This window comes from Thamnophis elegans, chromosome 3 (genome assembly GCF_009769535.1).
Source record: "Thamnophis elegans isolate rThaEle1 chromosome 3, rThaEle1.pri, whole genome shotgun sequence".
Taxonomy (NCBI): Eukaryota; Metazoa; Chordata; class Lepidosauria; order Squamata; family Colubridae; genus Thamnophis; species Thamnophis elegans.
In genome coordinates, this window is record NC_045543.1 from 50,547,080 (window position 1) to 50,570,153 (window position 23,074).

Sequence of the window (23,074 nt, forward strand, 5' to 3'; positions counted from 1 at the left end):
ACTCGGATATTTACCATATCAACATCATTATACCTCCAGTTTTAATTACCTATGGTTATTTAAACATCCTTCATCCTTAGCTATGCTAAAGAATTAATCCATAACACATGCTGACAATTCATTTACTTATTTGTAAAATCCTCTATTATCATCAAGTCCTCATGTCCTATTTTAGCTGAACATCCATAATATTTAATTATATCATATATCATAACATTTTCCCAGTATTGATTAACATTTGGTTGTATGTATTTTATTTAGTTTTTTTAATAGTGATAATTATTGTAGTTAATACTCTATGTATAATCTAAAAATGTTTTCTCATATCCAATTGTTAGTTATCATATCAACTCCACATTATATACATTACTATCAATATCAATTATTATTCAACTATATCTGTTACAAAAAAGAGCAATTAGGTTTAGCTAGTTTTCAATTGTATTCTTCAATCTATCAGCCAGTTCCAAATTATATATATTACTATCCATATCAGTCATTGTTCAGCTATATCTATTACACATTAAGGTAATCAGATTTAGCTAATTTTAAATTGCGTTCTTCCATCTGTCAGCCGGTGTCTCTCCAATAGCAAAATCTTCTCAAACCAATTGCCACGCGTTGGATAAATTTACCAAATGTTTTCATAAGCAAATCCAGACAAAGATATCTTTGCACCTTTGGACTCTGAATGTCAATGATGAAATAATAATGTTGTCCTGGGCTTGTAAAATTTTCCAAATTAACTTTAATTCTCAATGGTGGATTTTCCATTCCTCCTGCACTCTGTCTCTTTAAATGAGTCTTCTTTATAGCTCCCCCCCTCCTTTCTTCCTCTGAGATAGACCAGACACCATTTCTCACATTTTCCATTTGTATTTCAGGAACATTTAAACATTCAACGATCTCAGTTTTTACTTCATATTTTAAAATCAGATGATCCAATTTTCTTTCCAGCCTCTGATAAGAATCAAAAAGCTCTCTACATGCGGAAAAAAGAATCTGAAATGAAATCTTAGAGGTATTTTGAGACGCCATGATGTGTCGCAGTTAAAAATTGCAAGCTCTTTTTTTTTTTCCACAGACCTCGAAACACTTTTCTTAGTCTCTTGCAGGCTGTGCAATCTTATCTGATCGTAAACAGAGCCAAGTAATAAAGTAATAAAAATGTCAAATCGTGACGGGCTAATTAGTAGAAAATAAATTTTACGATCCACTTAGGGAGAGTCAGAGGGGGGAGAATGTCGAGGAGTTTCTTGAAGCATTTAAGAAGTAAAGTAGCCACCAGCCATAAATCCATTAAAAAAAACCAATTCGCTGCTAAATTTTCCTGTTCTTTGGTTTCAGTTATCTTAAGCTTTTAACGCGGACAGTCTCTCTTGGATAATAAAATCAGCTTACCAGATGACATCACTTCTACCATTCTTAGGGGCAACCTGCAGTTTCAGTTAGCACGCAGCTAATCCAGAAAGGAATTGGCACGAGGAGTTAATACCCCCCCCAGAGACTTGCGAGTGTCTCTGAGGTCCTGGGTCTCTCCTCACCTTCACTGTCGTCTCCGGGACAGCTAGAGTTCAAAGAACCCATCCAAAAATCCTTCGGTATAGAGGAATTTCAGGAGTAGCCTGAAACTCCATCTTCTCACTGCTAAGCCCCGCCTTCTTCCCCTTGTTTTTTTTTTTTTTTTTTTTGTGAGGGCGATCTGGCTGCGACATCTGTCACCCCATTGATCGCCAGGGTTGATTCGGCTGATCTGGCTGCCTAGGCGGGTGTCCCCTTCCTCCCTCACCGCTCCATGTGCATCCCTCCCGAAGCTGCGCGCTCGGTGGAAGTGACGACCATCCCAGATAGAAGGAGTGTACCGATCTTCGGTCAAGGGTATACGATAGCTGCGCTCTCCTGCTAGAACCTCCAAACAAGCTCAAGGTCCTTGTTTGTTTTTTTTTGTCCTGGTGTGGGCATGTGTTGTTTAAGTAACAAAAATTATTATTATCATTATTATTATTATTATTTAATAACAATTATAGTCAAATGAAAATCGATATATGATGATGGTGACATGTATGAATATTTGAGTTAAAACGCTTGAGTTAACATGAATTATGTTTGTTGACTGTGGAAGAGATGCACAAAAATCTATTTGTAACCAACTGATACACTTTCTATAGCATGTAAGGAAAGATGTTGCATTTGTTTTAAATTAAAAATTAAAAAAAATTATTTAAAAAAAAAGATATGGAAGAAGAGATGCACAGTAAACAAATGTCAATTAGTTTAGACACTAGGTAGAAACCAGGTCATCATGGGTTCTAGTCCCACCTTAAACATGAAGGCAACAGGGTGACCTTGGATCATTCACTCTCTCTCAGTCCCAGGAAGGAGGCAATAGCAAACCATTTCTGAAAAACCTTATTAAAAAACTGCAGTAGTCAAGAAAATACCGGTTGACATTGATCCATGGTAGAACAATTCCATGGAGGCTCTGATGGTACAATCATTCTTTTCTCAGAGATTCTTACAAAAGATTTGATAAGAAAGGTTCAAGTCCACCTTCAATTACAGAATTTGGAACAGTCATTCTCTTTCAGTGCAATCTATCTCACACGATTGTTGTTGAGGTAAAAAATAATCAGAGAAAGGAGTACTTGAAATACTGCTCCGTCTTAAGAACAAAGTGTAGGATGTACAGTAAATCTCACAAATAAAATTGATTTAAACATTAGGAGTCTATAACCTTCTAACTGCTGGCATGTGTACTTCCTTTTCTACTCAAAGAAGCCATCAGCATTTGTATTACCGTATATACTCAAGTATAAGCCGAGTTTTTCAGCCCACTTTTTGGGCTGAAAAAAGCCGCCTCGGCTTATACTCGAGTCAGTGAAAAATTTGCCCGAAATGGAGGAGAAAAAGGGGCGGGGCCATGCCGCTGGGTGACGCTCGTGAATGGCCCGGCGCCCCTGTGAGTTTCCCCTCCCTCTGTGTCAGTTTGCCGCACAGCGCGCACCGCACCATCCCCCCTCCTCACGTTCTAATGTAATGCAGGGCTGTCTTACGATTCCCCTTCCTTCCCCTCCTGCCGCTCTGCAATGATGTCCCACCTCCTCCTTGTTATGGCAAGCAGCCACATAGCGATGTCCCACCTCCTCTGGTACAGTGATCCAATGATAGGAATCACTGTGCCGTGTGTCATAGGAGGCGGGACATCGCTCCCGCGGCTGCACGGGACATCATCATCACAGCGGGACATCAGCATCATGAGGTGAGTGAAGTATTTCATTGAATACACCGCTAGTTTACTGTTTTTCTTTGAAATAAATATTCAAAAACATTATTGGTATCTATTTTTATTTTTGAAATTTACCGGTAGCTGCTGCATTTCCTACCCTAGGCTTATACTCGAGTCAATAACTTTTCCAGTCTTTTGTGGTAAAATTAGGTGCCTCGGCTTATATTCGGGTCGGCCTATACTCGAGTATATACGGTAAATATCTTCAGTATTTTCTTATCAATAAAGAATGGTAATTTGGATAACAGTTTAGATCTTCCATGTTACAATGACATCTAATAAGCTTTACCTTAACCAAATGTCCTCTCAGGAACTCAGTCACATTCACTAACATTAGCCTTTTGTAAGGCAGAAAGGAATTATGACATCATTATATCATCACTGGTTTATACACTTAAGAGACTATATAAGCAGTGTGGGGGAGGAGAATGTGCCAATCTTTTTATAATCATTATTTCAACTTAATTTACTAGGTCTTGTGTGGTAGTCTTAGAACAATAAAATCTTCCCAGTTTAAATTAGTATACTTAAAATTTATTTCTTCAGAGATTTTTAGTTTGATAAAGCATGCAATTGCTAGAGTTGTTTTCTAGTTTGGGGAAAATGTTTTAGTGACGGCAATGGCAAGCAGCTCTCATCTTTGACCAAGATATTTCATGGAGTCCCATAGCTTTTTGTATTATAATGGTTCTATATATCTTAGATTGGTAATTTTAGTATTGGTTATTCTGTGCAATCATTTATTTGCTTATATACCAATAAATTTTAGCATACTTTACTAGGCTATTTTTATGTCCCAAATTCTCAAACATTAACTTAAAATTGTACTTACTTTATGATTTTATACCTTGTTTCATTTTAACCAATTGACACTTTTTTGCTTTGTTAGTCAGTAATCGAAATAAAGACACCGATTGCATGAAGAATCCCTCAAAAGTGTATTAAGCTACAATGTGGCTTGTTTAGGACTTAAGATGTTATATAAATTTACACATTTGTAATCTATAAATAATTATTTATGGATTAGAATCTCTGCAAATCCAGCTAATTGTGATTTATTCAATAAACCATGATTAAATAAATGATTTAGCATAATGTATGAACCTGATCAATATGTATATTCATTTATTCTAGCTATATACTGACAAAGATTGTGTCAGCCTCCGCATTGCTACTGCTTCGGCTGCCATTGAAACAGGGAGGGGGGGCATGGTATTTGGGAGGGGACTCATTGTTGTGCTGGAGGAAGATTCTAGATTTTGTCTGGACCACCTTACTGCGCATGTGGAGGAGGAGTGTTTCCCGCCAAGGCCAACGGACCAACATTCCATCCTGGTGATGCCTTTCAAAGTTATCTCACACCTGACATTTGGGAGAATTATGATTGGACTGTGCACGGGATACCAAGGGGAGGGGAATGAATTATACAATATATTATTCGCTTTCGCGCCTAAATAATCAGTCTTAGCTTTGCTACGCTTCTATTCATTTATAATTAGTAAAAGTACACTTGATTTCAACAAATGGAGTCTGATGGTTTTCTTTCCTGATTTATGAATGAAGAAGGGCTGACAATTAAGCTAAGACTCACTTTCACCCCACCCGGAGCTACAACCTACCAAGGGGGGTGTCCTCACAAGAAGAAAAGAAATGTCTTTGCAAGTGAGTGACCAAGAGGAAACTGAGGGGGCGACGGCAGAACCATCTTTAACTGAAAGGCTGGCTGGACTAAGAATGGAAGAGCCAGCTGTTCGTCCCCGATGGACTTTAGGTGTGGGACAAAAAGAGGAGTCAGAGGAGTTGGATGCTGGAGTCACGAGAAGAAGACCCAAAAAAAAGTCAGCAGATGGGGGTGCCGCTGGGGAAGAGGATTACAAGATGTCCCATACTATGAGACTCCTCGAGGAAGCTTGGTCTGAACGCAAAAGCCGTGAAAGAGCCGCGGAAAGGGAGCAGGCTGATGATCTTGAACAAAGGTACTCGATGCATAGGTTAAGGGAGGGTGAAGAAGCCGAAGGGGGTTGGGGCCAAGAAAACCCAGAACCAGCCTTCCCCCTCCAGCTAGGGCCACTCAGAGTAGGGGGGGCAGGCGACGCCAAATGGCAAAAGTCCCTCCCTTAACTGTAAAATATGATGGTGACCCCCAGAATTTAGGGTTGTTTATTATTCAGGTCTGGAATTATATGGAGATTTATGGACCTGATTTAGAGACTGATGATATGAAAGTTAGAATGGTCCTGATGGCCTTAGAGAAAAAGGCGGCTGAATGGATGGTGGGCCTACACAAATGCAATCCCCCTCTCCTGAGGAATTTTAATGACTTTATGGCTGCAATGAAGAGGAGGTTTGATGACCCGCTGATTGAGAGACGCAGGCGGGTGAAATTTATGGCCCTGAAGCAGGGAAGTAGATCGGTAGCAGATTATATACAGGAATTTCAACAGTTGTCAGCCTATATGAGGGGGTGGTCAGAAGTCGCTTTATTGGATCAGTTCGCTGAGGGATTGAATGAAAAAATATACCAGCAATGCATTAACAGACACCTTCCTCACCGGGTAACTGGATTACTGTAACGCGCTCTACATGGGGCTGCCCTTGAAGAGTGTTCGAAGACTTCAGTTAGTCCAGAACACAGCCGCGCAAGCGATTGTGGGTGCACCTAGGTACACCCACGTCACACCTATCCTCCGCGAGCTTCACTGGCTACCTATTAGTCTCCGGACCCGCTTCAAGGTGCTGGTCATTACCTATAAAGCCCTACATGGCATCGGACCTGGGTACCTGAGAGACCGCCTCCTGCTGATTACCTCCCATAGACCGATTAGATCTCACAGGTTAGGTCTCCTCCGGATTCCATCTGCCAGCCAATGTCGGCTGGTGACTCCCCGGGGGAGAGCCTTCTCTGTTGCAGCTCCAGCCCTTTGGAATGAACTCCCCGTGGAGATCCGGACCCTTACTACCCTCCCGGTCTTCCGCAAAGCCACCAAGTCCTGGCTGCTCAGCATGGTCCAGCCGGTCATTCCCACATCGAGCCTCGCTGCTCCAGTGGTTACTAGACATCAGGCACGTTCTAAGGTGGAGGTATCCCAGGATTTTCTTTCCAATCTCAAGAACACTCTCACTGATGATGAATGGTTCCAGCAGCACATAAGTGAATGTACCATGAGGGATGAATTGCCCTGGATTGGGGCAAAACTTTACGTTCCTAAGTCTCTTTGTCTAGTGGTTCTTTGGTGGGCTCATGATTCCCAGATGGCGGGGCATTTTGGTTTCGTGAAAACGTTGCATCTTGTGAAAAGGCAGTTTTGGTGGCCTTCTTTGAAAAAGGACATTGAACTTTATGTGGCCAGTTGTCCTGTTTGTGCTGCTGCTAAATGCCCACCAGGGAAACCGCAAAGTCTGCTCCAGACTGTGGCTTGCCCTGTTGCCCCATGGAAGGAGATCTCTATGGATTTCATTGTCGAACTCCCTGAGAGCCAGGGACACACCATTATCTGGGTGGTTACCGACTTGTTCTCAAAGCAAGTCCATTTCATCCCTTGTTCCAAGATTCCGTCTGCTAAGACCCTCGCTAAGATGTTCATCTCCCACATTTACCGCTTACATGGGGTGCCAGACTGCATCATTTCGGATAGGGGTGTGCAGTTCACCTCCGTGTTCTGGAGGGAGTTTTTTAAGCGGATTGGCTCCGCCCAGGGTTTAAGCTCCGCCCACCACCCTCAGACTAATGGAGTTTGTGAGAGGACTAATTCTGTTCTGGAACAGTATTTACATTGTTTCATCAACTACCAGCAAGATGATTGGGTAGACTTGTTGCCGCACGTGGAGGTGGCTTATAATAATTCTGTACATAGCAGCACTGGCTTCACCCCTTTCCGTGTGGTGTTTGGCCAGGATTTTGTACCTATTCCTGAAGTTCCTCGTGAGCAGTCCCAAGTCTCGTCTCTGTCTGAGTGGAGTGATCGCCTTCGGCACATTTGGCCTTTAGCACTCCAAACTTTGGACGCTGTGCATCGCGCACATAAGAAACAGGCTGATAAGAAACGGACTAAGCCGTATGATTACAAGGTGGGTGATCAAGTTTACCTGTCCACCAAGTTTCTTCAGACTCCCCAGAAGTCCAAGAAGTTGGGGCCAAAGTATGTTGGCCCATTTCCTATTATCAAGATCATCAATCCTGTTTCTGTTTGGCTGCAGCTGCCTAAAAACCTCAACCGGGTCTATCCTGTTTTTCATGTTAAACTCATAAAGCCTGTTCGCTTTTCGTCTTTACGTCCACCTGTTCCACCACCGCCCGTCCCGCTGTTGATTGATGGTGAACAACATTTCGAGGTTCACGAAATTTTGGACTCCCGTAGACGGCGGAATCGTGTTCAGTACCTGGTGGCTTGGAAGCATTTTCCCCCTTCTCATACCGAATGGGTGGACAAGTCTCATGTTCGGGCACCTAAATTGCTCCGCCAATTCTATTCTGCTTATTCTGACAAGCCCTAGTTTGGCCGGTTTCCTGACGTATTTTCTCTCTCCCTCTCCCCTTTTTTCCCTTTACGTTTCTTGTTGTTCGTCTGTTTGTTTGTGCTTTGTCATTTTGCAAGTCTGACCGCCTTTTTCTGGAGGGAGGCCGGATGTCAGCCTCCGCTTTGCTACTGCTTCGGCTGCCATTGAAACAGGGAGGGGGGCATGGTATTTGGGAGGGGACTCATTGTTGTGCTGGAGGAAGATTCTAGATTTTGACCGGACCACCTTATTGCGCATGTGGAGGAGGAGTGTTTCCCGTCAAGGCCAATGGACCAGCATTCCATCCTGGTGATGCCTTTTGAAGTTATCTCACACCTGACATTTGGGAGAATTATGATTGGACTGTGCACGGGATGCCAAGGGGAGGGGAATGAATTATACAATATATTATTCGCTTTTGCCCCTAAATAACCAGTCTTAGCTTTGCTACGCTTCTATTCATTTATAATTAGTAAAAGTACACTTGATTTCAACAAATGGAGTCTGGTGGTTTTCTTTCCTGATTTGTGAATGAAGAAGGGCTGACAGATTGAAAGTGTGTTATGTAATACAATTTTAAAAATAACACAAACACCAAGAAGCATAATTAAAATACAAAATGTAAATATTGTATAATTATAATAGGAAAAAATAAATAGCAATTAAAATACAAGACAAAAGTGAATTGCAACCATTACATTGAAATTAAAGCTAGCAGCATCTAATAAATCCCCAAGTATTCTATCGAAGATTTCCATCTTAAAATACTCCCAGAATATTGAGAGATGATGCAAGTCTTAATTCCACAAGAAGTCTATTTCATAAGGCTGGAGCAATAATTGAGAATCAGTGCCTCCTGGCCTCCATTTCCCTAAGCTTGTGAAACTGGATTTCACTGGTAGGTTTTCCCAGAAAAAGTGTAGATGGGTTAATTCATGTAGGTGAGGGCAGCACTGCAATTACCTGTGTACCAAACCATATTGGGTTTTGTAACTTAAAACCAAGACTTTGGGTTGCAACGGGAAACCTACATAAGGCAGTCAGAGAAGGTTGCACACCATCAGACATCATCATATTGAACGCAGGCAAAAAAACCTGTTTTATTCATCTGATCTAGATCTTGTAATTCTGATGTTTATTTTAAATCTTACTCACTACAAGCATGAAAAGGAGGAGGAACAGGATGAAACTGAATATAAAATTGAAGGATCGTTGACAGCTGTGGTCTTGATATAGACTGCTATTCTATGTGATCTCTAGCTCAAACTAGCAGTGGCTGAATATACCTTTTACTAGTTTAAGGATACAGTGAACCTAAACAATTGTAATTCATCTATTTATAACATAACCTCAAAGTTGTTTCACATGGGCAGCCAGATAATCGAAAGCTTCAGCGGTTGCAGACACAACAGCACAATTCTTTCCAAGGAGGTACTAAGAAAAAGCACAGTACCACCTCACTTTAACAATCTAATTGTGGAATGTGTGCTCATTATTCATAAAGTCTATCAAACACTGGGACAAACTGATTTCTAGCATTTACATGATTATGTTATCAGGCAAATGATCTGAATTTATGCAACTGACATAAATCACTAGTGCAACGTGATTGATTGCATGTGAACCCTGTTGTACTGAAATTCATTAAATTGAAGTTTCCTTGGATTCTAATAGTCTAGCACCTGAACTGGAGCCCTATTACTGTCTGGGCGCTATTCTAAGAGCTGGTTAGAATTTCTCTGAACGTGTCTCTTTTTTCTTTAATTTTTAAAGTACTATTGAACAATGAAAGATGACCTAGCTTAGCCATCTTCTGCAATCTGGCTCACAGTGGAACAGAAAAGCCACATAAATATTTTTTTCAGAGGCTGAGGAAATACAACTGGCCTCCCTTACCCAAGGGAATTTGAACCAAGGTTTTAGTGACTCACAGATAATCACCACCACACTGTATCATATCATGCCTTATGAATACTATAGAAATATTTCATAGGCCAATGAATCACTGAACATAGATTTCTGAGTGTGCTGACACATGAACTTCCTGAGAGAAAGGGGAGGACAATGCCAAGATGGATATCAGCTCTTTGAGATAGGTAGAGTCAGAAAAAGGAGTCACTAGAGTCTTGGAATGCACCTGAATGCTGTTAAACTATTGATACATAATCTTGAAGGCCTGACAAAGTATCTTTCCAGTTTAACTTATCCCTAACACAATCAAGGTGGAGGTGCTTTGCATTTTTTCTGGTGCTTTTTCGGGATTTATCTTTTTTATTACTGCTCAGTATTTCTTTCTGAGTCAAATTTTATCACATCAAGCAACATATGAAGGAGCACAGTATGCTATTGTCAATCACTCTCTACATTTAAGCATCACCAGCTCCATTTTTGAGCAATGGGTCAATAAAAAGATCAGCACTAGGCAACATCAACAAATGACTATATAGCAACTTTTATTGGTTTGAAGGGCTGAAGTATTTAATATACAGAACTAAAAAGTCTTGCTTTTTAAAACTGAACAGGTGGGTTAGTCTGATGAGGCTAACTTTGGCAGTGTCCCACAAATGGCAAGGCTAACCTTCTAGGCAGGGACTTCTACAATTTCAAAATAGTCATTAGGCAGAATCACATATCCACCTTTGCCTGACAGCACGTCTTTTTCCTTCTGAAACTGAACAAGCTCTCGTAGTTTTTCAATCTGTTTCTCCTGACGCCTACATCGCTGCTGGGCAGTCTTAAGTTTCTTCCTCAGTTTATCCACCTGCTCTTCCAGTTGCTGAATTCTTTTTCTCTGATGCACAGTATCCTCTACAGTATAGTTGTGATCACAAAACACCGCAATATTATTGGGAGTGTGAAGTGGTGGCATCAATAATCCAATGCTTGGATCTACCAATCTTGGGTACGTTTGAGGAGGTGGTGGAGGTGAAGGAGAAGGGGGCGTTGGTACTTCAGGTGGTTCCTGTGTGCCTTCAGACTAAAAGCAAAACAAAAAGATATATTTTACATTTGTTTTGTTCAAAGGTAACATAATACATTTCAGGTGACAAGCAAGATCATTTTTCTTCTTCAAAACTTCATGCTTCGAGAAAATAATAATTTCATTATTTTATTTGCATTAAAACAAGCTTCAAACAGAGGTAGCAAAACCTTCAGAGGAACAATATGTTTAGTCAGTTAAAGGCTTTGCAAATGAACAGAATAGAGAAGTCTGCTCTCACAGGGATCTTATCATACCTGAGCTCACCTTGAAAATATTGAATGGAACTGAATAAACTGATATAAGTTCAAAATGCCAGTTGTGTAAAAAGGGGAAATTTAGTAACATATGTGCTATAGAGTCATCTTTGGTATCTGAGAATCCAGAGACACAATCCACAAATTAGAATAATTTGTTACCACTGAAGACAGATCATTCGTTTATATCTGTGTAAATGTTATTCCACAAAGAGCATGAAGGATTATAAAATTATCTTGAGATAACAAAAGAAGCACCTTCATGTTCACAGCTGCAACGATATGAAATACTCCATCACTTCAATTCTACTATGTACAAGAAGTCTTTGACTTACAACAGTTCATTTAGTGACCATTTGAAATTATGGCACTAAATAAAGTGACTTAGGGCTTTTTTCTCACTTACAACCGTTGCAGCATCCCCATGGTCATCTGATCAAAACCCAGATGCTGGGCAACTGACTCCTATTTATGACAGTTGCAGTGTTCCAGGGTCATATGATCACCTTTTATGACCTTCTCACAAGCAAAGTCAATGGGGAAGCCAGATTAATTTAACAACTGTGTTACATATATATACTTTATTTACGGTCACAGACCAAAACACGAGTACTACAAAAGAGACTAGGAGCTTTGTCTTAGAATAATTATGTTCCCTAAAGCAAGAGGTCACTAATGCTCCTAAACATCTGAAAATGATAACTTTAAATAAATAGGATAGCAATACTACCTGTATAAGGAAGGAATAATAGGCCAGTGGATGAGAGATTGGAAATAAAATTTAGATTTAGTATCTTTGTTTCACCTAAACTAATTCTATTACAACAGAAATGAATTTCCGTAGTTCTAATTCTTTAATTGATCCTATTAGATTTAGGTGGTACCTATAAAGCCTCATTTTTCCCTTTTATTTATTTACTCTATTGTTCTTTTCTACTAAGCCATTTAATGTTGATATTCCTACAACTGCTTTTAATGTTTTCCAACATATGTGAATGCTCACAGATTCTTCAGGATTATTCTCTAAATAATTACAAAATGCTTTAGGAATTGTTTCTCAGTAATTCTTACTGGACAAAAAAATAAGATTAAATTTCCAGCTCCAGCTAGAGTTTTCCTTTTGTATAAACAACATATATCATAATAGGAGCAAAAACTATATATTTAATTCAGCCTAGAGGTCTTTGTTATAAATTCCAGTAGAACATTAGAAACCAGAATGTAATCTATTTCATTGAAGCAGTTAGGGGCATTTGAATAATTTATTATACAGTTATATTTTTGTAAACATACTCCTTCATCTTACTGTAAGACTGGGACTTACCTTTAAGATTTTTTTTGAAGGAATATGAACATTTGATAATTCTAAATTCCAACTGAAATCTCTACCAGGTCAAGAATATCTGCAGCTACAGTCACTGGCTTCAAAATTCACTTGCCCATCTTGCAGTCAATGACCATAGTTGTGGCTGCCCCACCACAAGTCATCTTTCAGAAGAGACTTAATATCTGATGAGATTTACTAAAGCAGAATATAAATCTAACAAATAAATACACCTTCTGCTTACCTTTTGGAATACGTGGCCTTGAACAGGAAATATTCTCTTAAACAATCTAGCAACCCAATATATTATATGACCCATAAAATGCATAGTTCATCAAATTTACTGTTAGGGCATTGGTTTTTTTTAATTTCATGAGTTTATTTTTCAAATAAGATTAGATTCTGTCTTTTAACAGTATTGTGCACTCTTTTAACACTGAAAGAAACCCCTCTGGCACTCAGGAAGAGCCTTAAAACCAGGCTGTGCTGGTTGACATGGAGCTCTGAAGAAGAAACTGAGAGTGCAGGTGGCTGGTGCAGTGCCAGAAGAAGGCACCACTCCATTCCAAATCCGTGATCTGTTCTTAATCTTTTGTGATTTTAATCTGTGATTGTATAACTAAATGTTTTTATAGCTCCATATTTTATTACAGTGTGAGAAGCCAAGAGTCACCTCAAACTACAAGATGAGTGGTATATAAATTTAATAAATGAATAAAAAATTGCTCTTGATCATTAATTACAATTGTTTGAAGTACATAGTTTGTACTATGATTATTTTATATATCTTAAGGATTTTGAAACTGTTCCATCACTAGTAAAGACAAAAAACATTTCCCCTCCTATTTATTTTAAAGTACATTGCCATTGAAAAGAAACAAAAGTTTATTGTCTAAAACTGTATACCTACCTAGGACTAAAGCTTGCAACAATACCGTATTTTCACCCATATAACCCGCGGGTTATATGCGTTTTTTTTACATGCACAGGTGGGGATATCTAGGTGGGGATATCTTGAGGCACTCGACCTGCGTCCCCGCCTCTGTGTTTTGTGTGTGTGTGTGCGCGCGTGCTTGTGTGTTTGTGTGTGTTTGAACGAGAAGAAGTCCTGCGGAAGTCAAGTCATTCTTCCTACTTCTCCGTGGGAAGTAGGAAGAATGAGGCAAAAAGCACTTGAACCTTTAAGCTCCATAAACCTCAGAAACGTTTCCTACGATAAAGGAGGGGGAAAGGTCCAGCATATAATTTTTCCCTTTTGAGCTCCCAACCTGAGCAGTTAAGGAGTTTTACTTCTCCGTGGGAAGTAGGAAGAATGAGGCAAAAAGCTTGACAATTGGAAAGGGCAAGGAATGAAAACGAAGGGAGAAGTTGGGGGGTTGGTTGGTTTTTCTTCTCCCTACGATAAAGGAGCCGGATTCTCCCTTCCTGCCATTTGTTCTTTGCCAGGGAATTCAACGCTTTGCCTGCAAGGATCGTGGGAGAAATGGGGGATTTTACGGGGAGAAGGGCTCTGGTTCATCTCAATGGGCAGAAAGTAAGAGGGAGGGACCCTTCCTCCCTCCCTTCCATCTACCTTATTTTATTTTATTGAACTCCGTGGGAGGAAAAGCTCTCCTAGCCCCGCTCTGAAGTGAAGGAGTACATTCTTCCACGCTACGGCAGCCCTGAAGGGCCGGGAGATATTTGGGCAGCTCTCGTTTCAGTTCTACGGGCGAGGAGATGGGGGAATCGGGAAGATATTCCCTTCCTCCAACTCTCCCCCAGCTTGAGCAGGCTTCCTCCTCCGTTTCTTTTGCCCCCACCGATCTCAGCTGTTTCCCTTCTCCGTTCCTCCAACCCTCCCCCAGCTTGAGCAGGCTTCTTACTCCGTTTCTTTAGCCCCCCCGATCTCAGCTGTTTCCCTTCTCCGTTCCTCCAACCCTCCCCCAGCTTGCGCAGGCTTCCTCCTCCGTTTCTTTAGCCCCCACCGATCTCAGCTGTTTCCCTTCTCCGTTCCTCCAACCCTCCCCCAGCTTGCGCAGGCTTCCTCCTCCGTTTCTTTAGCCCCCACCGATCTCAGCTGTTTCCCTTCTCCGTTCCTCCAACTCTCCCCCAGCTTGCGCAGGCTTCCTCCTCCGTTTCTTTTGCCCCCACCGATCTCAGCTGTTTCCCTTCTCCCTTACTCGTCGCGGGTTATATGCGTGGGCGGGGTATACGGAAAATATTTTACACGATCCCGAAAACCTGCGGGTTATTCGCGTGGGCGGGTTATTTGCGTGGGCGGGTTATATGGGTGAAAATACGGTAGTTCTTCTACAAGTGCAACAGACAATATTGCCCATGTCTGTCACATGCAAACAACCAGATTCAATTGAACATGAAGAATTCAATTAGCTACTTTATTGTTCGTGCCTATTTCACAGAAATCTTCCCAGATTGGCAGTTTGTACCAGAGCCAGATTAGACATAGTTCAAAGGCCTTCAAGGGGGTTGGTCCTTGCTCTGTTTTGCCTACATAATGATTCCAAACTAATTCCCCACTTGACTATTCCCTCTGGTTTGGCCAATCTCTCTCCAATGAAGTCTTATTATATTACAACTTTTATATACATTTGAGAACAGATTTAATCTCCCCCAATTTGGAAGGTTTTCAAGAAAAATAATGAAGCATATGTTATCCATATACTATTCAATTCCTGCCCCAGTGTTACATATATTTTGTTTAATTGCTATTTTTTCAACAATCTTTGACAACTTGTGAAACCTTATCTCAAATTGTAATTGATATTATTCTTATATGTGCTATTTGTATTTATATATACTAATTAATTACCATAAATACACTTGAATTGAACGGAAACAGATTTATAGATTATTAGTGTTACTACATCTCAGTTAAATGCTTCAGTAAATGAAGCACTAATGACTAATCCATGAGTCAGTTAGTGATTATTATTTTTTCCACCCTTATCAGTTGCACTGAAAAGTTATTTTGAAATAACTTCATTAAAATGTGTTAATATTAAGATAGCAAGGTGGGTTTTTTTCCTGCAAAAAAAAGTCATTTGACTATAATTAATAGTTATAGGAGAGAATTTGGAACTGCAGCCTAGAAACATTCAATTTATGAATGTCTACATGATAGTAATAGAGGCTGATGAGCTTTCACCTCATCTCCAGGCTTGCTGTCTTACAGAAGTTGATTTTAACATGCATGTTAAATTCTATATTCCACCAGCAGTACTAAGGAGTTATTAGCTATGCTAAGTCCCGGTAGATGTAGCGAGTATAAATCCACAACAAATAAATACAGAAATGCAGTTGCTTTAGATTAAAAATGAGCTGATTACCATGCATTGAACAGCCTATCCAGTGGCAATCTTTCCATTAACTCATAAGAAAATCCCTAGTGGCAATTTTATACGCAGACCAGAAATACTGAGAGCCTTTGTTATAATGAAGCCTTCATATTACTAATGCTACAGCATAAATTACAAGCCTAACCATTTAAAAGTGGATTATGATTATATTCATTGCGCTTTATATCACCATTAAAAGAGCCAGTTTGATGCAATGGTTAAGACACCAGGCTACAAGCAGAGAGACCATGACTTCCAGTCATGCCTTAGGCCCAAGATGGCAAACCTATGGCATGCGTTCCACAGGTGGCACGCGGAACCATTTGTCAGGGCACGCAAGGCATGCGCACGCTGGCCAGCTGAGTCCAGCCTCCCCAGGCTCCGGAGCCTTTATAGGAGCCTGGGGAGAGCAAAAAGAGTCTCCCCTGCCCCCCCACAGGCCTTCCAGAGGCTTCAGGAGCTTCCCTGAAGCCTCCGGAGTGCAAAAAAACGGCCCTATGGGCAAACCGTAAGTTCGGGAACAGACTTCCGGTTTGCTTGTAGGGTCAGTTTAAGCCCTCTGGAGGCTTCAGGGAAACCTCCAGAGGGCCTCTGGTGGGGGAGGCTGTTTTCGCCCTGCCCAGGCTCCTATAAAGCCTCTGGAGCCTGGAATGGGCGAAAAAAGCATGCAAAAAATGGGGGGAGCACCTCTCATGCGCGCATGTGCACTGGGGGTCGTGTGCTGCATTATGGGTGCGGCATGCCCATGCAGGGACCCCCTGCGCTCCCCCCCCCTTATGGCACGCAAGCCAAAAAGGTTCGCCATCCCTGCCTTAGGCATAAAGCCAGCTGAGTGATCTTGAGCTAAACACTTTCTCTTAGCCATAAAAAGGAGGTAGTGGCAAACCACTTCTGAAAAACTTGCCAAGAAAACCGCAAGGATTTGACTAGGCACTCTCCAAGATTTGAATACAATTAAAGAGAAGAAAAATGAATAATTAATATAATCAATGAATTAATTAATGTTTATCACAGCCCTTTTCCCAAAACCACACATATCAGTATGTATAGGGTAGCTGTGTTAGTTTCCAATCTAATGTCAAGAATCATTAAACAATAACTTTCAGAATTCCAAGTATTATTTAAATAACCGGAAGAAAAAATCACCTATTAGCAGTTATGTTTTATGAATGGTACATCAAAAATTAAAGATTTAAAAAGATAGTATTAATTAATATTCAAAACAATATAAATGTTTTTTTAATGACATAAAGTGTGTATGTGGGAGTTGCAACAAAATACATTGTTCTCATGTAGGATATTGATTTAATATTTATAAAAAAAAACAGAAAGTTGTCATAAATCAGGGTTCCTAACACCCAAGCCGCAGACCACTACTAGGATGCAGCTTGTTCAAAACCAGGCTGTGCAAGCAATGGGCAAGTGCATGTGCGAAGCTGCTTTTGTGAGAGCAGCGGGCACTTGTGTGAATGGAGCTTCACATTCGAGCACGAATGTCCAAAATGGATCAACAACATCAGCAAGTATTATGGGCCCAATTGGCAAAACAAAACTCAGGACCATAATATTTGGAAACATGCAGAAGAGACCTTCATCCTGCAGTGGATAGACAATTGCTAAAATGATGATGATGATGATTCCCCTAATTAACTCATGCATTTTTAGGAGGATAAGGAAAAGACAAAGAGATTAAAAAGAAAATCTTATGCTCTGATAAAACAAGGGCTATGTGTGATACCTTTATATTATACCCTCTAACTTCAAAAATTAAAATATGAGGATTTTTAAATAAAAAATAAAAACTTAAAATATAAGCGAATTATATAAGATGGATTTATATTCTTTCATCAGGTATTATGTGTGTTTTGTTGTTTAAAATTGTATTTTAGCATCCAAAATTGTAAAAGAGCCTGAAAAGGTTCCTGATCTCTAATATAGAACATTGCAGGTTAGTTATTTTAAAAGGGTATCACTTTTATTAATATAGCTATTTCTTGGATGGAAATAATAACTTATACAAGGACTCCTATTTAGGTTTTTAGTTCTGAAAGGGCTGTTGAGTAAACAAAACGGTACCTTACTTTAAATTTCCACCAAGTCCTGTAGTGGCAATTTGAAAGGAAAAGTTGTGTCCCACATATCCATTGTGCCAAGCAAATCATTCTCCCCATTTCTCCTTGTTTAAAAAAGACATTATGGTTGTAGTAGTGATATTTTGTCCATAAATATGACATGAGATGGAGTAAGGTGCAGCTGTACAAAACAGTAAATATTTAGTTCTCTTGCAATGGTCCAAAAATTATGAGATATTGTCTGATGCAGAAGAACTGATCATGTTCTTGCATTAACCCATGTGAAATCAATCAAATTTAAAAGTATTCTTGCAGGAATGATGAAATGTTTAAAAGTGATATAAAAATCTGTCAGAATTGCAACAATGAATTAATTTTTTATTTTAGAAAAATCCAAAATAAAAAATCAAAGGTGGTAAATGAGTTAGGAACAGAATTTTAACTCATTCTATTAAATCAATAGATGAATATAACAAGCTTTTGTCTGGCACTATATATCACTCTTCTGTCTTCAAAATACCGTATTTATCGGCGTATAACACGCACCGGCGTATAACACGCATCCCCCATTTTAACACAAAAATTTGAGTAAAAATTTTTTTCATTAAAAATAAATGACTTGGAAGCTCGGAACTTAATGTTGGATTAAAATTTATAACATTAGAACATGAATTACTTCCCCACCCTCTTCTGTCACATCATTTTCCCCCCTCTGATCCCCCTGTACCACCTAATCCCCCCCCCAGATCCACCTGTACAACCTAATCCCCCTGTACCACATAGTCCTGATACCACCTGTACCATATAACCCCACCCCCCATATCACATACTCTTTCCCCCTGTGCCACATAACAAGCCCCCCCCACATAAACCCCTATTTCTATATGTTTTTGTTTTCACCACAGTACCTGGCCTGTGTCGCTAGCAGACTCAGGTTACTCTTTAATTGCGCTGACGAGTAACGTCCTCAGCGTAACGTCAGGGACGTCACTCGTCAGAAGTACGGTGGCCTCGGAGGGTCCTGAGGAGCAGCCTTTAAAACAGCAGCGCGGGCGGCTGCGGACTCACAGCTGATTGGGAGAATGCCGGCGCGTACACTTGGGACCAGAGAGCAGGCGGGCGGGAAGGTAAGCACCCGCAATGATGGAGAAAAAATACAGGCAGCGGGCGGCTCTCTGGCCGCTGCGAGCCGCTGCTGCTAGGATGGGGTTAAATCAGGCAGCGGGCGGCTCTCCAGCCGCCGCTTGTTCAATGATGGGGTTAAAGCGAACAGCAGGTGGCTGGAGAGCTGCCGCCACTGCTGCAAGGTAGGGGTTATATCAGGCAGGGTAGCTGGAGAGCCGCCGACGCTGCCATGAAATGGATGCTGCACTTCTATGAGTATCATGGGCGCCGGTGAATCAGCTGGAGCAGGCAGTTTGGGACCCGGCGTATAACACGCAGTATCGGCGTATAACACGCAGGCAGGGTTTAAGCTTGCAATTTTAGTTTTAAAACTGCGTGTTATACGCCGATAAATACGGTACTTTTGCTTAGCAATAGCAGCATTGCCTCCCAGTGTTTTCTGAATCACAGAAGCTTTAAAAATAATTCATAAACTTCACTTACCTTCACATTTGGTTCTGTGTGGCAAAATATTGTTGGTACAGCATTGTCCTTTAATAGTTTGTTGTTACATTCTCTTTTGAAGCAATCTGGAGTAAAGTGTTCAGAACAAATGCTGCTATATTTTGTTGGCTTGAAATTTTTTCTTCTAACAGCTGCTTCCCATTTCTTGCAGAGATCAGGTCTTGTGAGAGGAAACCTGCAAATAAAATGTACATCAAACATTTTTATTATTTTTACTACCAAACTGGAAGTGGGAGGGAGAGTAAGAGGAAGCACTCACATTTTCACTTAGCTGTAGTCTTAATATGCTTTTAAGAAATTGCCTAAAACATGGTAGGAATCAAGCTTTTGGATTTAATGAAAGGTCTCTATTTTTTTTTGTTCTCCCAGTAACAGGAGAGATTCTAATGGAAACCAAAAACAGTAAAATCAGTTTGTGCAAGATGACAGTACAGACGTCTAACGTTCAATTTCTAGTGAACAAATTACAGATTCTTCTCTACTCATGGTCTGTGGAAGAACTTTGAAATACTCCATTTCTATAACTTTAATCCATGTTTGTAGAAATTTTTAAGGAGCATACAAAACTCACAAAGGCTCAAGATTTATTACTGTTTAAGAAAAAGAAAACATTTACATTAAATATAAGCTCAAATCAGTATTAAAATTTATTTATAATTTTATTAACCCCACTATAGATTTACAGATACTTTCAAGTTCTCAAAAGCACCCAGACGTGCATTTGTAAACTTCCAGTTACACTTTTAACCTCTTCTTTGGTGCCGGTCAACTCAGCTGCTCTTAAATTTTTGTGAGAATAATCCTGAATACTGGAATACACTTAACTTTGCGTTACTAAGTTAACAATTGCACAGATTCACTTAGCAACCATGACAAGAAAGGTCCTAAAATAGGGCAAAATTTACTTAACAACTCAACTGTCTTGTTTAGTAACATAAATTTTAGGCACAATTATAGTCTGAGGTCAAGAACTACTTGTACAGGTAGTCCTCAACGTATAATTTGAGGCCAAAATTTATGTTGCTAAGTGAGAAATTTGTTAAGTGAGTTTCACCCCATTTTACGACTTCTCTCATCACATTTGTTAAGTGAACCGCTGCAGTTGCTAGATTAGTAATACGGTTGTTAAGTGAATCTGGTTTCCTCATCGACTTTATTTATCAGAAGATTGCAAAAAGATGGTCACATGACTCCAATACACTGCAACCGTCATAAATGTGAGTCAAGCATCCAAATGTAAAACACATGACCATGGGGATACTGCCACGGTCATAAGTGTGAAAAATGATCATGTCTCTTTTTTCAATGCCGGTGTAACTTGGAAGTTACTAAGCAAGCTGTTGGGAGTTGAGGACTACCTAAAGCCCAAAAGCAATCCTAGATCTACTTGCTTTCAACAAAACCTGAACTTTATTTGCTTTATTTGAGGGGGGGGGCACTTTATTAAACCAGCCAGCATTAGGGTGTAATACCAGAGTTAAAAGGAGGGGAGGCTAATCCCTATCGATCCTGCTTTTGCCGATTCTTAATCATGATTATTTTAAACAGTCATTGATAACCACTCCCTCTCAGCCTGTCAGAAAGGTGGAAGTGCCGCTTTGCCGTTATTGACGGTTGAACAAGCGCGCGCTTGCGCGTGTTCGATTCCACCAGTCAGGCACATCTCGAGCCTTACTTTTTAAAGGAAAAAAAAATCCACCAAAGGACCCAGTAAGTACACTTAGCCCCGCCTTCTCGCCGACCTCAAGAGAGGCCGCGCACGATTTAAAGTCCCTCCCCCTTTGGGCCGCGCAGGCGCTCTGGCTCCGCCTTCCTGTTCGCGAAGCGAATGCTAGCTTTTCTCTCGCCTGGTCAAGAGAGTCGCTTTTTTTTCCTCTCCCCCCCTCCTCCGCTCTCGTTTTCCTACCCCCGCCCCTACTCACTTGTGGAAAGAGATGGGCTTCTCTTTGTCGTATCGATTCCGGCAACGGTAGGCAGAGCAGGACTGCACCATCCTCTTGTTGCCGTCCCCTCCGCCTGCCTCTTTACCACCACCGGGATTTCTGGGAGGGAGCAAATCAAGTTAAGACACGCGTCGATCCAAAGGCTTCCTTGAGGTCTTCGCGTTCCTTTTCAAAAACAAAAAAAAAATCCGAAGAACGACATAAACTGGCTGTGGCCTCTCCCTATTTCAACATGGCGGTGCCAGCTTCAGACCAACTCTCTCGAGATCTTCGCATCGGGCTTGGCTATTGGTCACGCCCCGCAATGTTTGGGGTGCGACGCGTCTCCGTCGGAACAGCCAATGAGAGGAGTGACTCATCTTTTGACGCACGGACTCCGGCTTTCTGAGCTCGGAAATAGCACGAGCGCGCGACGGGAGTCGTTGAACGGCGCGTTGTTTTAGATCGACCCTAACGTTGATGCGCGCCTCGTCAAAGAAGGCATTGGCGCGCTTCTATAAACTGTGTCCTTAGTCCTGCAGTTTAGCCTTACTTGTTGGGAAGGATGTTTATTCCTAAAATAATTAAGTTGAAGGATGTTATCATCTGACATAATAAATACGGATGACCATTAAATAATAGCAAGAAATTGCATATCCTGTATATTTGACAGATCTTTCTTTCTTTCTTTTTCTCCCTTCCTCCCTCCATCTCTCTTCTCTCCCTGCTTCTTTCTCTTGCTGTCTCTTTTTGTCCCTCCCTTTCTCTTTCCCTCCCTCCCTGCCTGCACTTACTTTCTTTCCCTCCCTCCCTCTCTCTTCCCTCCCTGCCTCTTTGTCTGTCTCTTTGTCCCTCCCTTTCTCTTTCCCTCCCTGCCTGCATCTTTTTTCTCTCCCTCCCTCTCCATCTCTTCCCTGCCTCTTTCTCTCTCTTGCTGTCTCTTTTTGTCCTTCCCTCTTTATCTTTTCCTCTCTGCCTGCCTGCCTTTCTTTCTCTCCCTTGCTCCCTCTCTCTATCTCTCTTCCCTTCCTGCCTCTTTCTGTCTCTCTCGCTGTCTTTCTTTTTGTCCCTCTTTCTCTTTCTTTCCCTCCCTGCCTCTCTCTCCATCTCTTCCCTCCCTGCCTTTCTTGCTCTCTTGCCGTCTCTTTCTTTTTGTCCCTTTCTCTTTCCCTCCCTCCTTCCCTCGCTCTCTTTCTCCCCTCTCCTCCCCCCCCCCTGCTCTTAACAGGGGTCCCCAGTTGGTGGATTGGCACCAGTCCGCAGCATGGTAGAAACTGGGCTGCACAAACAAGTGAAGCTCAATCCGAGGGATGCAGGCAGCACGTGAAACTCTGGTCTGTGGAAAAACCTGTCTCCACGGAACTGGTCCCTGGTGCCAAAAAGATTGGGGGGGCCATTGGTTTAAAATAGTGTTGAGATGTAAAAAGCCTCTTGCAGTTTAGAGCTATCATGATTACTCTTCTCGCTATCGGGGGATGCTTAATAAGGCTTTGGGTTTAGGACAGTTTCCAGATTCTTGGCCTTTGTTGTTACAATAGGGGTGTAGTCCTACCATAGTTAGGAGTTGGACACGTGTCTTCCAAATAACATGAATGCATTATATTCTTTACTTATATCTTTGCCTTTTTCAACAAGTGATGTAGTAAAAATAAGAATGACAGGATAGGACCCAGTTGCAAAAGTGGCAATTTGGTTAAATGCATTTCAAAATATACAGTCCAGTGGTTCACAGGAGTCCTTCATTCTTTACGCAGAAAATGAAAAAAAAT

General features: G+C 41.0%; 1 protein-coding gene across 1 annotated transcript; it reads right to left on the bottom strand.

Moving 5' to 3' along the window:
• Positions 1–8,538: 8,538 nt before the first annotated feature.
• Positions 8,539–21,936, bottom strand: THAP1 (THAP domain containing 1). Its single transcript, XM_032214712.1, has 3 exons — positions 21,306–21,936; positions 19,363–19,558; positions 8,539–10,760 (listed from the first exon to the last, which is right to left on the bottom strand). The coding sequence occupies exons 1-3, from the start codon at positions 21,374–21,376 to the stop codon at positions 10,365–10,367; spliced, it is 663 nt and encodes a 220-aa protein (XP_032070603.1). The 5' UTR covers positions 21,377–21,936; the 3' UTR covers positions 8,539–10,364.
• Positions 21,937–23,074: the final 1,138 nt, after the last annotated feature.